Below are 17,168 nucleotides of genomic sequence, written 5' to 3'. Positions count from 1 at the left end.
TCCGTAATTCTTGCACTCGATCGCGTTAAAATTTGGCACGTTTATTTGGACTATTGTGGCGTATTATTTCTTAAAGTTTTAGTCAAATCGATATACTGGGTGATAGTTTTCTCCGGTTACTTCCCCCTTTTAACGGTCAAAACGTTTACAGTGGCCGTATTTTTTTTAAACGGGCAGCAACAATAAAAAGGTTTTGATAAAAAAAAATTGTGGCTTGAGAAAATCGTCTAGAGAAAGCCTTTCTTGAGAAAAATGGAATTATTTGCAGGTCTGTATGTTTCGGTTTGCGTCACGGATTTAAAATTTTTGAGTTCAGTAGGCGATGAAAACCGTTGCATTGCTGCTAAAATATTTTTGTATAATTCATAAGAAAATGATTTTCAAAGTTCGATACCTTGAAAACGGTTAAGTTTAGGTACATGATGTGTTAAATAAATTTTGTTTAGAATTTCGAGAAGAATTGAAATATGGAATAATATACAGGGTATTCTGATAACGAAAAAGCAACTTTGTTTCGTCATAACTTTTCTTTATAGTGATAGCTTTAAGAAAACGTGTCTTATGATTTTTTTTATAGCTATCTTATTTTGGAGACAACCGACCGTTTCCATACATATCAGCGACCCCGAACTGATGCATATCTATCACCGACTTACCAATTTCAGCAAAAGAACATCCAAAGTATTTCTAGTAACGTTGTCTATTACCTCAAAACCTTTAACGGTTACAGTTTTGAGGCAAAGCTTACACGAAGTTTTTTGAACACCAGTCATTGCAACAATTTTCTTTGAAATGTAAATGTCGAACTGTAACTCGTGTTCGTTGTTTAACCTCAAAGAAAACATCGAATAAAGTTATTGTTCTTCTTCCACTTCTGTTATCGGAACCACAAGAATGGTACAGTCTCCTCCGTAATTCTTGCACTATGACTACGGATTACTGGAAAAAATTGTAACAATTTTTCTCGTACACATCACTAATCCGGTTCGTCAGAACATGGCTCTGTTGGTTTACATCTGAAAAACCTGTTTTTTTTTGTTCTTGAATTCGCTTTGCACATAATTACCTTTGCATTGTCTGTATTAAGTAGTTTTCAATTTACGATGGTGATCTTGGATTTGACCTTGACTTTGACCTTTAAGGTCATTTGAAGTTCAAGTTAAGTTTTTTAAATGCGAACCCCTATTTTTTATTGCGGATTTGGAAAGAGTAAGGTCAATGCCAAAGTTATGGTCAATACCATGTTTGGACGTAAAATTTCCTGCTCCTTTCAAATCCGCAATAAAAAATAGGAGTTCCCGTTTGAAAAAATAATTTTGACCTTGAAGGTCAAGGTCAAGGTAGAATACAAGGACGCCATTGAATAGCCAGAGAAAAATCCTAAAACTTTTATATTTACTATTTTTCAAGAAAATACACTCCTGACGAGTTATTCAGGGGTTTTCATACTTTTGTGCCACTCTGTATAATCAGAAGTTTAAGTTAGTCATTATGTAAGACATAAATACGAATAATTTTTACATAATTGTTAAAATCGATCGAAGTTTGTAGAGTTAAGCCGAGACAAAGGCAGGGCTGGATCACTTATAAATTGTTAAATGTCTGAAAAATTTAAAACCCGGTTTGCATTTATCAAAATTTGGTGGCTGTTCTTCTGCCAGAACTCTCCACGGTACAAGGGTGACCCTTTTTATTCTTTGTGGTAGGGATTAGTTTGCAGATTTTCATGTACCGGAAAAGAACAAAGTAAAACCTTAGTAAACACAAACAAAACTAAAGGGCTCCGTCTTTTAATAAATAAATAAATAAAATAAATAGGTAACTTTTATTTTCCTTAGAGACTTTGTGATAGAGTATAGGAATAGTCAATAAAACAAACTTCTGATGCATACAGTGTAATGCATATGCAAAGAAATTCTATGCAATTTATTTAATCCTACATATACAGGGTCGGAAAGTCACCATGGTTCATCGGCCGTTAAGTGAGAGCGATAAAGTAAGTCATAGAAATCTGTGCGATAGAGAAGGATGGCTATAAAAAAGGCATCTCATAGTCACCGCCCATTTCACATTTCCACAAATAAGATTCCGGAAATAAGAAAAACTGAAATTATANTGGTGACGTATCTATCTGACTTTCTGTTGCTGCGCTATTAAAAATACCTCCAATTTTTTCCTGTACTTCCAAGCAATTTTTCAGGAAACTGTTGTGGGTGCATACAGAATCAAAGCATTCCTTACATACAACGGGATCTTTGATGATATTTATATTCTGCAAAGTAGTTTCATTAAATTGCCAAAAATGTAACTATTTAATATCATTGATACCATTTCAGGAGCCAATTTCTCGATAGCTTCAAGTTCCTCTTCACGTATGCTCCTAAACTCACTTTCTACTGGCTCCATACACAATCGACATATTCTCCGACTATCTGAAATATCCATTGACTTGCTTGTCTTTTCCTTCGTATACACGTCTCTGATATCGAGCTGTAACATTTTTTCACAATCCACATACGGAATAATTGCGTAATCGTTCTTCAAACAAGTTGACTTAAATTCGAATGCTGTGTTTAACTTGCTTCTGCAAACGTTACATATAACATCTTTGCCCTCGCTATCCAATTTCTAAAATATATGCAACTTTAACCAAAGAGAAAGAAAACGATTGGTAGAAAATATCAGTTATTGTTATGTCGCTCTGATGTGTTGAGGTGTCCGAATTGAGATATACAGCGCATCCCAGAAGTAACGCAAAAAATTCGTATTTTATTTTGTGTTGCGTTTTCACAAAAACGCTAAAATACGTCAATTAGTACATAAGAATTGTCCTTATATCACGTTGCTTAAACCTTCTTTGCACAATGTTTCATGAACCTATGACGTCATCGACATTTTTTTTGAATAGCACTACCTAATTTTTTAGGCATAAAAGGATAGCCCTGTTGAAAGGAAATGCGTCGATATAGGGTTTGTCCTACTTTACTTTAACAGGCGCGAAAAAAAACAGACAAATGTATTAATTAATTTAATGTAAAGAATGTAAAGAAATTAACAGTCGGGCAATGGGCGAGTCGATGTTCGAATTCATCCGTGGCATTTTGAATTGCCTCTGGTGGTATCCGACTAATTTCTTCTCTTATGCGTCTACCAGCTCTGCTTTTTAAATAGCCCCCACAAGAAATGATCTAGGGGAGTTAAATCGGGCGAACGTGGTGGCCACTCAATGATCCTCTTCGACCTATCCACCTACTTGGAAAAATTTCATGCAAGTAATTCCTCCCCGCAAATACTGTCTGCTGGAACATCATTATCCACGTGATTTTTCGCATCTGTCAAAGTAAAGTGGGCCAAACCCGATATCGAAGGATTTCCCTTCAAAAGGGCTATCCTCTTATGCCTAAAAAAATAGGTAGCGCTATTTAAATAATAATTTCGATGACGTCATAGGTTTATGAAGCATAGGGCAAAAAAGGTTTAAGCAACATGACAAAACGACAATTCCTATACAGGATGTTTGTAAGAAAGTGCGAAATATTTTAGGGGGTGGTTGCCGAAGTTATTTTGTAAAAAAAAAGTTCATATAATCGTAGGTCGAAATATGCATCGTTTTCGAGATACAGTGTTTAAATTTAAATATAAATAAAATATAAATATTTTGCGTAAAAATACAGGGTGTCCGCAAATTTCACCGACAACGTTTGACCTACGAAGGAAAATTAAATAAAAAATTTTTGGTTTTAGTTACAGGCCTTCAAAGTTGTCAAGAATAAAACTAATTTAATTTACTTTTACCGATCGCGTTAAAATTTGGCACATTTATTTGGACTATTGTGGCGTATTATTTCTTAAAGTTTTAGTCAAATCGATATACTGGGTGATAGTTTTCTCCGGTTACTTCCCCCTTTTAGCGGTCAAAACGTTTACAGTGGCCGTATTTTTTTTAAACGTACAGCAACAATAAAAAGGTCCTTTTATTAAAAAAGAAAAACAATTGTCTCTTGAGAAAATCGCCTAGAGAAAGCCTTTCTTGAGAAAAATGGAAATATTTGCAGGTCTGTATGTTTCGGTTTGCGTCACGGATTTAAAATTTTTGAGTTCAGTAGGCGATGAAAACCGTTGCATTGCTGCTAAAATATTTTTGTATAATTCATAAGAAAATGATTTTCAAAGTTCGATACCTTGAAAACGGTTAAGTTTAGGTATATGTGTTAAATAAATTTTGTTTAGAATTTCGAGAAGAATTGAAACATGGAATAATATACAGGGTATTCTGATAACGAAAAAGCAACTTTGTTTCGTCATAACTTTTCTTTATAGCGATAGCTTTAAGAAAACGTGTCTTATGATTTTTTTTATAGCTATCTTACTTTAGGAGACAACCGACCGTTTCCATACATATCAGCGACCCCGAACTGATGCATATCTATCACCGACTTACCAATTTCAGCAAAAGAACATCCAAAATATCTCTAGTAACGTTGTCTATTACCTCAAAACCTTTAACGGTTACAGTTTTGAGGCAAAGCTTACACGAAGTTTTTTGAACACCAGTCATTGAAACAATTTTCTTTGAAATGTAAATGTCGAACTGTAACTTATGTTCGTTGTTTAACCTCAAAGAAAACATCAAATAGAGAAAGTTATTGTTCTTCTTCCTCTTCTGTTATCGGAACCACAAGAATGGTACAGTCTCCTCTATAATTCTTGCACTATGACTACGGATTACTGGAAAAAATTGTAACAATTTTTCGTGTACACATCACTAATACGGTTCGTCAGAACATGGCTCTGTTGGTTTACATCTGAAAAACCTGTTTTATTTTTGTTCTTGAATACGCTTTGCACATAATTACGGTTGCATTGTCTGTATTAAGTGCAGTTTTCAATTTACGATGGTGATCTTGGCTTTGACCTTGACATTGACCTTTAAGGTCATTTGAAGTTCAAGTTAAGTTTTTTAAATGCGAACCCCTATTTTTTATTGCGGATTTGGAGAGAGTAAGGTCATTGCCAAAGTTATGGTCAATACCATGTTTGGACGTAAAATTTCCTGCTCCTTTCAAATCCGCAATAAAAAATAGGAGTTCCCGTTTGAAAAAATAATTTTGACCTTGAAATGACCTCGAAGGTCAAGGTCAAGGTAGAATACAAGGACGCCATTGAATAGCCAGAGAAAAATCCTAAAACTATTTATCATTTTTCAAGAAAATACACTCCTGACGAGTTATTCAGGGGTTTTCATACTTTTGTGCCACTCTGTATAATCAGAAGTTTAAGTTAGTCATTATGTAAGACATAAATACGAATAATTTTTACATAATTGTTAAAATCGATCGAAGTTTGTAGAGTTAAGCCGAGACAAAGGCAGGGCTGGATCACTTATAAATTGTTGAATGTCTGAAAAATTTAAAACCCGGTTTGCATTTATCAAAATTTGGTGGCTGTTCTTCTGCCAGAACTCTCCACGGTACAAGGGTGACCCTTTTTATTCTTTGTGGTAGGGATTAGTTTGCAGATTTTCATGTACCGGAAAAGAACAAAGTAAAACCTTAGAGGGCTCCGTCTTTTAATAAATAAATAAATAAAATAAATAGGTAACTTTTATTTTCCTTAGAGACTTTGTGATAGAGTATAGGAATAGTCAATAAAACAAACTTCTGATGCATACAGTGTAATGCATATGCAAAGAAATTCTATGCAATTTATTTAATCCTACATATACAGGGTCGGAAAGTCACCATGGTTCATCGGCCGTTAAGTGAGAGCGATAAAGTAAGTCATAGAAATCTGTGCGATAGAGAAGGATGGCTATAAAAAAGGCATCTCATAGTCACCGCCCATTTCACATTTCCACAAATAAGATTCCGGAAATAAGAAAAACTGAAATTATATTTAATTCATCCATATATCTGTATAATCATGTAATAGTGCACAATAAAAGCTAAGGATTTAAATTTATATTTAGGCCTTAAAATAATACTAATAAACTATAATAGGGAACAGCGTTAGTACAATAACGTTTCTTTGCACTTGTAACCCTGCCCCCCCTACACAAATTACGAAAAATCAAATGAAAATTATAAATTACATAGGATGCAGGGTTAATATTAAATGTGTACTTATAAAAATTAAAGAGGTCAAAAAAATAAATGTATCAAATAAACCCTTATTTAAACATAGAAAATAAAGGTGGTTACTGCAAAATTCGATTAGCCGACAGCCTGTCAAGCCAAATAGTCAATTTAGGACAGGACAAATAATGAATATCAGGCTGGAAGGGTGAATTGATTTGATACAAATATAATTTAAATAAAATAAAAAACTTCCCACTCTGCTTTCCGGTTTACCGAAACGCTTGTCTCGAAAATCATGTGGACAACCGAATATCGAGTTTCTAAGCTAGAAGTGAAAAACAGGGTGGATAGTATTGCTAAAAACCACCCCTGCATAGGAATGGCAAGAGAAGAAGGCTTTGAACATTCTTATAAAAATATTTCAAAATTTCCTACATCTAAACCTATACATAATTTATTTATTTCTTCTTAGTTCATTAAAGAGTTGAGTTTACAAGTCTATACGACATCGGCAACACGGAAAAGTTGATCTCTCAACGCATAAATACCACGGCCAAGTCAGCAGTTCTCAACCATTTTTTATTAAGAAAACCAATGCATATTTATTTTGTTCCTAATTTTTTTGCAGTTGTTTAAAATACACATGTACACATTTAACATTCTCCTGAACATTGATAATGAAAAAGATACATCTTTAAACATAGAAAAAAGCAGGTGCATATTACAAAGTATTCATTTTAATGCATTGTTACAAAAGCACTAGTCCAAAATCATTTGTCTCGTCTCTGTACACCTTCCCTATGTGTCAGTTCATGCCGTTTGATAGCATTCTTATATTTACATTCATAATTGCAGTCGTTACACCTGTACGTTTGAACCTGCGAAGGATCTTTATGCTTCAGTTCATGCCGTTTAATATTCCTCCTGTACTTAGATTCATAATTGCAGTCGTTACACTTGTACATTTGCACCTGCGAAGGATCTTTATGTTTCAATTGATGCTTTCTGAAATATCCCCTGGATACAGTTTTGTAATCGCAGTCATTACACTTGTACATTTGAACCTGCGAAGGATCTTTATGCTTCAGTTGATGTTGTTTGATATAACTCTTGTATATAGTTTTGTAATCACAGTCGTTACACCTGTACGTTTGAACCTGCGAAGGATCTTTGTGTTTCAGTTGATGATGTTTTAAATCATCCTTGTATCTACTTTCGTAATCGCAGTTGTTACATCTGTACATTTTGACCTGTGAAGGATCTTTATGTTTCAGTTCATGCCGTTTGATATCATGCTTATATTTACATTCATAATTGCAGTCATTACACTTGTACATTTGAACCTGCAAAGGATCTTTATGCTTCAGTTGATGATGTTTTAAATCATCCTTGTATCTACTTTCGTAATCGCAGTTGTTACACCTGTACATTTTGACCTGGGAAGGATCTTTATGCTTTAGTTCATGCCGTTTGATATTCCTCTTGTGTTTAGATTCATAATTGCAGTCGTTACACTTGTACATTTGCACCTGCGAAGGATCTTTATGTATCAGTTGGTGCTTTGTAAAATATCCCGTGGATATAGTTCTGTAATCGCAGTCGTTACACTTGTACATTTGAACCAGCGAAGGATCTTTATGCTTCAGTTGATGTTTTGTGATATAACTCTTGTATATAGTTTTGTAATCACAGTCGTTACACTTGTACGTTTGAACCTGTGAAGGATCTTTGTGTTTCAGTTGGTGCTTTTTGATACAACCCTTGTATTTAGTTTCGAAATCGCAGTTGTTACACCAGTACATTTGCACCTGCGAGGAATCTTTATGTATCAACTGATGTCTGGTAAAATTTGGCCTATTCTTTGATTCATATGTGCAACTATTACATTTATAAACGGGCAGTTGTGTAGTGTCCTTATTCGGTAATGCGGTGTATGTGGTTTTAAAGTCACATTCTACACAATTGTTTGAGTTTTTGTGTTTTATATGACTTTCAAAACTGAATTCCCGCTTTGTTTTAAAATCACAAAAGTCGCACTTGTACAATCGTCCTTCAGATGCGCTTTTGTGTTTCACCTGATGCTTATCAAGCTCGCACCTGGACTTTGTCTCGTAATTACATGATCCGCATCGATGCATACGCATTTCCGAAGAATTTTTATGCATCAGCCAGTTCTTCTGAAAAAATTTTTTATTTTCAGTTTCATACTCCCACGATTCACATTTATATGCTTCCGAATCGTTCTCGTGTCTCCTACGATGTGCTATAAAACGACTGTCGCTTCTAGTTTCGTAAATACATTTATCACATTTGTAAAATACTTTGTCGTCCTGGTTGACTTTGGTATTACATTCATTTGTCGCTCTATTCTCATGTTTACATCCATCATCTGCATCTCTAAGGACACTCTTCTCGAATGATTCACTATCGGAGCTCTGCAGTAGCGAGTCGCTGAAAACATTACATATACAGGGTATTTTCTAATATTAGGTGTTAATTCTAGGGGGTGATAGGTTATTGAAAATGCAATTATGCAAGTTTCTGAACTCCACACTTCAATTTTATTATCATACAAATCAAATTCTTGATGACAATTAACCCTTTCACTGCTCCAGACGTATATATTCGCTAAAAATTTATAGAGCTCAAACTGCTCCAGACGGATTAATTCGCATGAATAGTAAAATTGGATCAGGCTGCTCAAACCGTATATATTCGCAACCATGCGCATCAGTGACTCGGTTATTGCAATTGGTAAGGCGAATTTTTGCGGGCGAGCTTATACCGATTGTGACAAATATTTTTATGGAAAGAGGTACTGGTAATAATACCAAGATTGTTCATGTTTCTTTCAGTTTCTATTTAGTACATATACTGTATTTTATTCAAAATAAAATCGTAAAATTTATCATAAATCGTAATTTAACACAACATAATGTAAAACTATAAGTGGTCTAACTGCTCCAGACGTACATATTCGCACACGATAAACTTTCGCGCACGGCGCGGTAGCTACTTTCAGACGTATTGCGCAGCGAAAGGGTTAATAATATTTTATTGATATGTTTAAAATAATTAATTTTGCGAAAACTATCAGAAGTACAAGAAATTAATGCAAGAGATGCAAAATTAAATAAGATCTGGAGTTACGCGGTTACCTTATAAATTTGTCAAAATAGTCCTCTCTTACCTCCTTTCTTCATCTTCCGATTTTATGTCGATACTTTCAGCTTTGATTGACATTTCCATCTCGTTGATATCAAATTCCTTGTCCTGGTTTTCAGTCTTAACGAATAAATCAGCTGGTGACGTATCTATCCGACTCTCTGTTGCTGCGCTATTAAAAATACCTCCAATTTTTTCCTGTACTTCCGAGCAATTTTTTAGGAAACTGTTGTGGGTGCACACAGAATCAAAGCATTCCTTACACACAACGGGATCTTTGATGATATTTATATTCTGCAAAGTGGTTTAATTAAATTGCGAAAAATGTAACTATTTAATATCATTAATACCATTTCAGGAACCAATTTATTGATAGCTTCAAGTTCCTCTTCGCGTATGCACCTAAACTCACTTTCTACTGGCTCCATACACAATCGACATATTCTCTGACCATCTAAAATATCCATTGACTCACTTGTCTTTTCCTTCGTATACGCATCTCCTATATCGAGCAGTAACATTTTTTCACATTCCACATATGGAAAAATTGTGTAATCGGTCTTCAGACAAGTTGACTTAAATTCGAATGCTGCGTTTAACTTTCTTCTGCAAACGTTACATATAACCTCTTTGCTCTCGCTATCAAATTTCTGAAAAATATGCAACTTTAATCAAAGAAAAAGAAAATCACTTAGGCAGAAAATATCAATTATTGCGAGGTCGCCCTAATGTGTTGAGGTGAGCGAAATTAGGGTGCTTTGTTTGAAACGTACATTTTTTTTGTTGCTCCATTGACGAAATATTGTTCAAAAAATTGGAAATAAAATTTTACCAAATTTCAGTTCTTAATTTTAACTTTTAGTACTCGCTATTTTATTTTAAAATTTTCCTATTCGTTTAACACGTAAACCTACATTTCTTTTTTAATTAAATTATCTCATCTCTAATTATAGTTCTATCTGCAATTTCAAATATTCTATAAAGGGTTTTTTAAGTTTTCACACGATTGAATCTATTTATCTCATGAAGTAATAACTTACAGCTTTACTGAGGACTTTTTTATACTAAATTCAATTTTCTATAAAAATGTCATCTACGATTGTAGGTCTATAGTCATTTATGAGAAAAATGCAAAAATCGATAAAATTAAAAAAAAAGTTTTTTAACAGTGAAACCGTTCAAGACATCTAAATCCTTCTATGGACACTTTCAAAGAACAAATATTTCCATATAATTATCGGCTATGGACAATAAAGTAGGTCTGTACTGACATCTAGATGCTGTAGATATAGCTCTTCGTCTTTTCATCTTGTGTAAAACCGTACTTATCTTATCAACATCGACGTCACCTGTTACATAGGTGTTGTATAACAATGAAAAAGTAATATTAACGGTCGATAGAAGGAAGCACAAAAAACAGGCACTTAGGTAGGAAATTCTGGAAGGAAGCCTAAATAGTTGAAGATAGGCAGTTGAAGTGAGAACAGTGTGCAGATTGGTAGCAAGACGATTGGCGGGCAGTGTGTCAAAGCAGTGAAAAGTTAATTGGTTAAAGTGTTATTAGTTAGCAGGTAATATTCTTTAAGTACTTTGTTGTTAATTGTTCTATATAATCTTATGATTGTGATGATTATAGATGTTTCATGATAATAATTCTTTGTAAGTTTAGCTTCCATTGCTTTATGCTCAAGGGCATATATTTTTCCAAGGTAAAATTGTTATAATTATACTTAAAGTTTGCCCATTATTTATTTCATGTTAAAAATATATGTATTGTCCTGATTGCCAGACATTACAATAACGACTTCTTTGTTTCACATCTAACTTGTTTTTGCCACGATTACGTTATACGTAAAATATAGATGTTTCATGATAATAATTCTGTATATGTTTAGCCTTCATTGTCTTACGCTCAGGGGCGTATATTTCTCTAAGATAAAATTGTTACAATTATTATTAACGATTGCTCATTATTTATTACATGTTGAAATATGTATATATTGTCGTGTCTGCCCAGATATTGCAAAACAACTTCTTTGTTTCACATTTAACTTGTTTTATCTTGATTACGTTGTTCTTTGATTTCTTGTGCTCACTTTATGTCATACGTATGTAAGAGCTTTGTTGAATTTACTAACATTTTCACCCATGATTATTATTATTGTTATTATTGTTGTTGTTCTCCCGAAATCTCAACTTTAGCTGGATAGCCTCCCGTATTATGGGACTCCAGTACCTTCCCTATTATTATTGCTATTATTATTATTATTCCTATTATTATTATTATTATTATTATTATTGTTGTTGTTGTTGCTATTATTGTTACTAAAACCTCTTCAGTTTTACTTGGAAGTGTGTATGTCAGACTTGAGTGAGATGACATTTAGTGAGAAATTAAATAAGTCCAGTTTTGATTATCATTAGCAAAGGATCTTAATTTATTCCTTTGGTTAGCGGTTGTTTTGTATTTATATTTGGGTGGTGAGAGCAACGATCGTGGGTTTCTCTGCCATGCTCTTTCCCCGCAGGAGCTCTAGGTGAGCCTGGCACTCTCATTCTATGTTAAATGGTTGTTAATGTTTTTGTTCTTTCTGTTTGTCACATGTTTAATTTGAGGTCTGTTGTAATAAAGTTAGGTGTATTTACTCTGTCTTTGTTTTATAAAATTAAACCATACATCCCCTCTACAAAGTTAGTAGCCTGCGCCTTCCGGTCAATAAAAAAGTAAATACACACAAAGTAGGTAGTCCTTATGACGATCACATATTTTTGGCCACAACTACGTTTACTTATTTTCTGTCGAACCTAGGGTTGTTATACTACAATCTGTATTACAATTAAAAAAGAACAAAACATATGTTAATACCGAACTTGCCTTCAATGGAGCGGAACGTTCAACTGTAAGGTTCCAAATTCGAATTAACAACAACGATTCCTACAGTACTTTTCTTTAAATAATAAATGAAATATACTATACCACTAAACAAAATGTTCAAAAAGTTTTCCACGTTATATACAGGGTGTTTTTTAATGAAGTAGCAAAAATGGTACCAGTGAATGTAGAGCCAAAAATAAGAGGATTGAAGGAAAAATACCTTAAATGAAAGTTGCACCCCTGAGATGATATACCCTCTTAAAGGAGGGGACTGAAATTCACATTTTAATTTTTTTTCTCTAACATGAGGAATGCTAGTGACACAAAACTTGGTATGAGCATCCTACTAATAAAGAGACAGCTTTTAAATATTTGTTCGATCATTGGCGTATTTTATAAAGGAGTGAAACAGTCAACCCCTTTTCAATATTTTATTAGAAATTTTTATATGTAGCAAAATATTTATTTAAAAATATTTATTGGGAAGAATATTTTATTGCGCAACTTTTTTTACCTCACGTAATTTTTCGATAAAACCGATAGTCTAGTAAAAAAATTAGATGCGTCATCGTTCACTAAAGGGGTAATTGTAAAAATTTGTAAAAATAAAGTAGGCGGATGTCATAACAAATGAATTGTTATTTATCATATTAATAAATTGACACTTTCTGTCAACCAATAATTAGTACCGATTGATTAATTTACTATCAGAATAATTATGGCAAATAATATTTATACCAATGACGAATATTTCGACATGCTCCAAGTGTTTTTCGAATCCAGAAAAAATAGTAACGCTGCAGTAAGAATATACCACCAGATACCCAAACTGACCGATTCCTCATAGACAAACATTGGCCTCGGTGAAAAGAAGGCTTCCCGAAACTGGTAAAATTCATACCAATCGTGAGGGTGCCGGAAGAAGGCGTAATGTCCGAACTGTTGAAACTGAGGAAGCTATACTGGAACTATACTATATATACTAGAACAAGACTGCGGTACAAGCACAAAATAGGTGTCCAGGCAACTGCAAGTTTCTCACAGTCTTGTGTGGAGTGTAGCTCATGAAAATCTTTTATACCCTTTCACCGTCAACCTGTGCAAGAATGGAATGACCCTGATTTACCTAACCTCGTGGATTTTTGTCAATGGTACATTAATATTTCCAGGCATGACTTAAAGTAAATTTTCCTAGAGTAGGTGCAGTAAACTTTCATAATGTTCATTCATGGACGGAAGAAAATACTCATGAAATATTTGTTTCAAGACGTCAACATAATTTCAGTTTAAACGTTTGTGTGGGAATTGTAGGAAATACTCTGATAGGTCCTTTTATTCTTCCACACAGGCTTGGAGCGGCCGAGTATCTTAGATTTTTGAAGGAAAATCTTCCAACATTACTTGAGGATGTACCTTCCCTACACGTCATGTGATGTGACATATGCACGATGGGGCGCCTGCACATAGTACACTTGCCGTTAGAGAAATTTAAATTACCCGAATTGCTGGATTGGTCGTGTTCGTGATGCCCGTGTTTGTTGGTCTGCACATTCACCTGACCTAACGCCTATAGATTTCTTTTTGTGGGAACCCATAAAAAGTATTGTTTATGCCACTCCTGTTGCCTCCTTAGAAGATCTACGCTTAAGAATATTTCAGGCAGCAGATGACCTTTGCAGTAACCAAGAACAGTTTGTGCGAGTGCGTTATAACTTCAACAGACATATTGGGTTATGCTTGCAGCAAAATGGAAATTATTTCGAGAATATCCTTTAAATTTAATTTTGCTTTTCTTGGTTTTCGTTTGTATTAAATTTTATTTCAGATAAATAACTTTACCTAATACATGTCCCATAGTCATAAGTTATCAAACATTTCTCATTAATTCATAGCAAATTATTCTTAATGTTATTATTAAATTACCAGCTTATTGACAGAAAGTGTCAATTTATTAATATGATAAATAACAAATAATTTGTTATGACATCCGCCTACTTTATTTTTACAAAGTTTCGCAATTACCCCTTTAGTGAACGATGACGTATTTAATTTTTTTACTAGAAAACTATCGGTTTTATCGAAAAATTACAAGAGGTAAAAAATCAGTGTTCTCAATAAATATTTTTAAATAATTTGCTTCATATAAAAAATTTCTAATAAAATATTGCAATGGAATTGACTGTTTCACACCTTTATAAAATACGCTAATGATCGAATACATATTGAAAAGTTGTCTCTTTATTAGTAGGATGCTCATACCAAGTTTCGTGTCACTAGCATTCCCCATGTTAAAGAAAAAAAATTAAAATGAGAATTTCAATCCCCTCCTTTAAGAGGGTATATCGTCTCAGGGGTACAACTTTCATGTAAGGTATTTTTCCTTCAATCCTCTTATTTTTGGCTCTACATTCACCGGTACCATTTTTGCTACTTCATTTAAAAACACCCTGTATACAGTGTCCCCGATATGCACGATCAATTTTCTCCAAAAGTAAGATAGCTATGGAAAAATCATAAGATACAGAATAAAATATTTTTCTATAATTTATAAAAAATTGATTTTCAAAGTTCGACATCTCGAAAACGGTTAAACTTAGGCGCATGATGTGATATATGAATCTTGTTTAGAATTTCGAAAAGAATTGAAATATGGAATAATATACAGGGTGTCCCGATAAAGAAGAAGCAACATTGTCTCGTAAGACAACTTTTCGACTGATCCTGTATATTTAAATTTTCTTTTTTGTAATAGTCCTAAAACGTTTGTGTCTTCTGATTTTTCGACAGCTATCTTACTTTAGGAGATAATCGACCGTTTCCATGCATATCAGCGACCCTGAACTAATAGATACATATAACTTACCAATTTCAGCAAAAGAACATCTAAAATGTCTCTAGTAACGTCGTTTATTACCTCAAAACCTTCAACGCCTACAGTTTTGAGACAAAGCTTACACGAAGTTTCTTGAACACCAGTCATTGCAACAATTTTCTTTGAAATGTAAATATAAAACCGTAACTTGTGTTGGTTGTTTAACCTCAATGAAAACATCGAATAGTTACTGCTCTTCTTCTTCTGTTACCTGAACAACATGAATGTAAAGTATCGCCTATAATTCTTTCTCTACATTACGGAATGCTAGAAAAAATTGACGTAACAATTTTTCTTGTGCATTGCAGTAATATGGTTCTTCAGATTCAGAACAACTGTTGGTTTACAACTGAAAAACCTGCTCTTTGTTCTTAAATTCGGTTTGCAGATAATTACGATTGCATTGTCTGTATTAAGTGCTGCTTACAATCTACTTGAAGTAGTAACTTAATATATTTTGCATTTGAAAATTTATTCTATCATAAGATGACGTCATCAACGAAATGCCGAAATTCGATTTGAAGCAAATTGTAACCCTAAGATGTACTTACAGCATTCTGAATATTAGTACCAGCAATTTATCTTTTATTTACGTGGCCACCACCTTTCCCTGAATTAAAAACTATCACCTACTTTTATTGGGAAATAACATGTTTTTGTGCCCAAATGTGTTTACGAGTGGGTGGACAAAATTTAGAACGTTTACTGATTACATTTAATAATTATAGAACTTAATTGAATGTTTTTGAAAAGTTATGAATCGCCATTATTCCATGGCTAGAAATTGGCCTCAATGATTTGGGATCGAGGGGGATTATCCCTCTTTATCCTGCCTCATCTCGTGTAGGCCTGGACAGCCTTCGTAGGTGGGCCCCATCCGTCGTCTACCCCGACCGCAAATGCGGCCGGTGTAGGCGCTTTGTGGGACCTCCTTTCGTCCTGGCTGGGCCCCGCCGGCTAGGGCCCTTTCTTCTGGCGCTCTTCTTGCTTCGCCGGCTCGTCTGTGTAAACCCCGGGGGTTGTGTCATATTTATGTGTGGTGTGGTATGGTTGGGTAGGGCAGTGCGGCTATGCAGCCTGGGTTGCGCTTTGCTAAGGTGGCCCTTAGGCTAGCGCGGAGTTATGAATCATTACGTCTTCCCCTTTTGCCAAGTAGATAGCGCCATCTATCAATAATGGTAGACCGCCTTGAATATTTCAATCAATGACCGCCTATAAATTTAAAGTATACTGTAATATTTATAAAGTATTACATATTAGTACCATTTTTACCCGAAAGATGGCGCTACAAATCTAATTCTCGTCACGATTTTATTACGTGGTTCCTACAATTCTGGAACAGAAGTTATCATTTTGGTTCAGATCAATTAGCAGATTTTTATGTACACAAGAACAAAAACTGTGTAAAAATAAACAAAAGTAAATTGCTCCGTTAAACACATTAATACACTGTAATGCATATGTGAAATTATATTTAATTAATTTAACGCAACATACATAAATATGTATAATCATATAATAGTGCACAATAAAAGCTAAAGATTTAAACCTATATTTTTCCCTTAAAATAATACTAATAAAATACAATAGGCAATAACAGTGTTAGTACAATAACGTTTCTTTGCACTTGTAATACCGTTCCCCCTACACAAATTACGAAAAATCAAATGAAAATTATAAATTACATAGGACAAAGGGTCAATTTTAAATGTGTACATTGTGCTTCCCTAAACCTATGGGTTCAGGTTTACAATTATTAATAAATCGGTGTGGGTACAGAAAAAACTGATACGTAACAAATCACTATATTTATTAGTTGACANGCTGGGCCGGGCCGGCTAGGGCCCTTTCTTCTGGCGCTCTTCTTGCTTCGCCGGCTCGTCTGTGTAAACCCCGGGGGTTGTGTCATATTTATGTGTGGTGTGGTATGGTTGGGTAGGGCAGTGCGGCTATGCAGCCTGGGATGCGCTTTGCTAAGGTGGCCCTTAGGCTAGCGCGGAGTTATGAATCATTACGTCTTCCCCTTTTGCCAAGTAGATAGCGCCATCTATCAATAATGGTAGACCGCCTTGAATATTTCAATCAATGACCGCGTATAAATTTAAAGCATACTGTAATATTTATTAAGTATTACATATTAGTACCATTTTTACCCGAAAGATGGCGCTACAAATCTAAT

At 34.3% G+C, this 17,168-nt stretch overlaps 2 protein-coding genes across 2 annotated transcripts in view; both read right to left on the bottom strand.

Annotated features, from left to right (window-relative positions):
- The window catches only part of LOC111691528, a 19,003-nt gene extending 18,230 nt beyond the window's left edge, over positions 1-773 (bottom strand). The window contains exon 1 of the mRNA XM_023454538.1: positions 657-773. Within this exon, the coding sequence (XP_023310306.1) occupies positions 657-773 (117 nt within the window). The remainder of the gene's footprint in view (positions 1-656) is intronic.
- A 1,337-nt stretch (positions 774-2,110) lies between these two features.
- Positions 2,111-15,097, bottom strand: LOC111691527. The gene is made up of 6 exons (XM_023454535.1): positions 14,981-15,097; positions 9,593-9,892; positions 9,268-9,536; positions 8,153-8,528; positions 2,329-2,628; positions 2,111-2,272 (listed from the first exon to the last, which is right to left on the bottom strand). Exons 1-6 carry the CDS (start codon positions 15,095-15,097, stop codon positions 2,111-2,113), a joined length of 1,524 nt encoding a protein of 507 aa, XP_023310303.1.
- Positions 15,098-17,168: the final 2,071 nt, after the last annotated feature.

This window comes from Anoplophora glabripennis, unplaced genomic scaffold (assembly GCF_000390285.2).
Source record: "Anoplophora glabripennis isolate ALB-LARVAE unplaced genomic scaffold, Agla_2.0 scaffold268, whole genome shotgun sequence".
Classification (NCBI taxonomy): domain Eukaryota; kingdom Metazoa; phylum Arthropoda; class Insecta; order Coleoptera; family Cerambycidae; genus Anoplophora; species Anoplophora glabripennis.
The sequence above is the reverse complement of the archived record's forward strand: the minus strand, read 5'-3'. Positions and strand labels throughout refer to the sequence as shown.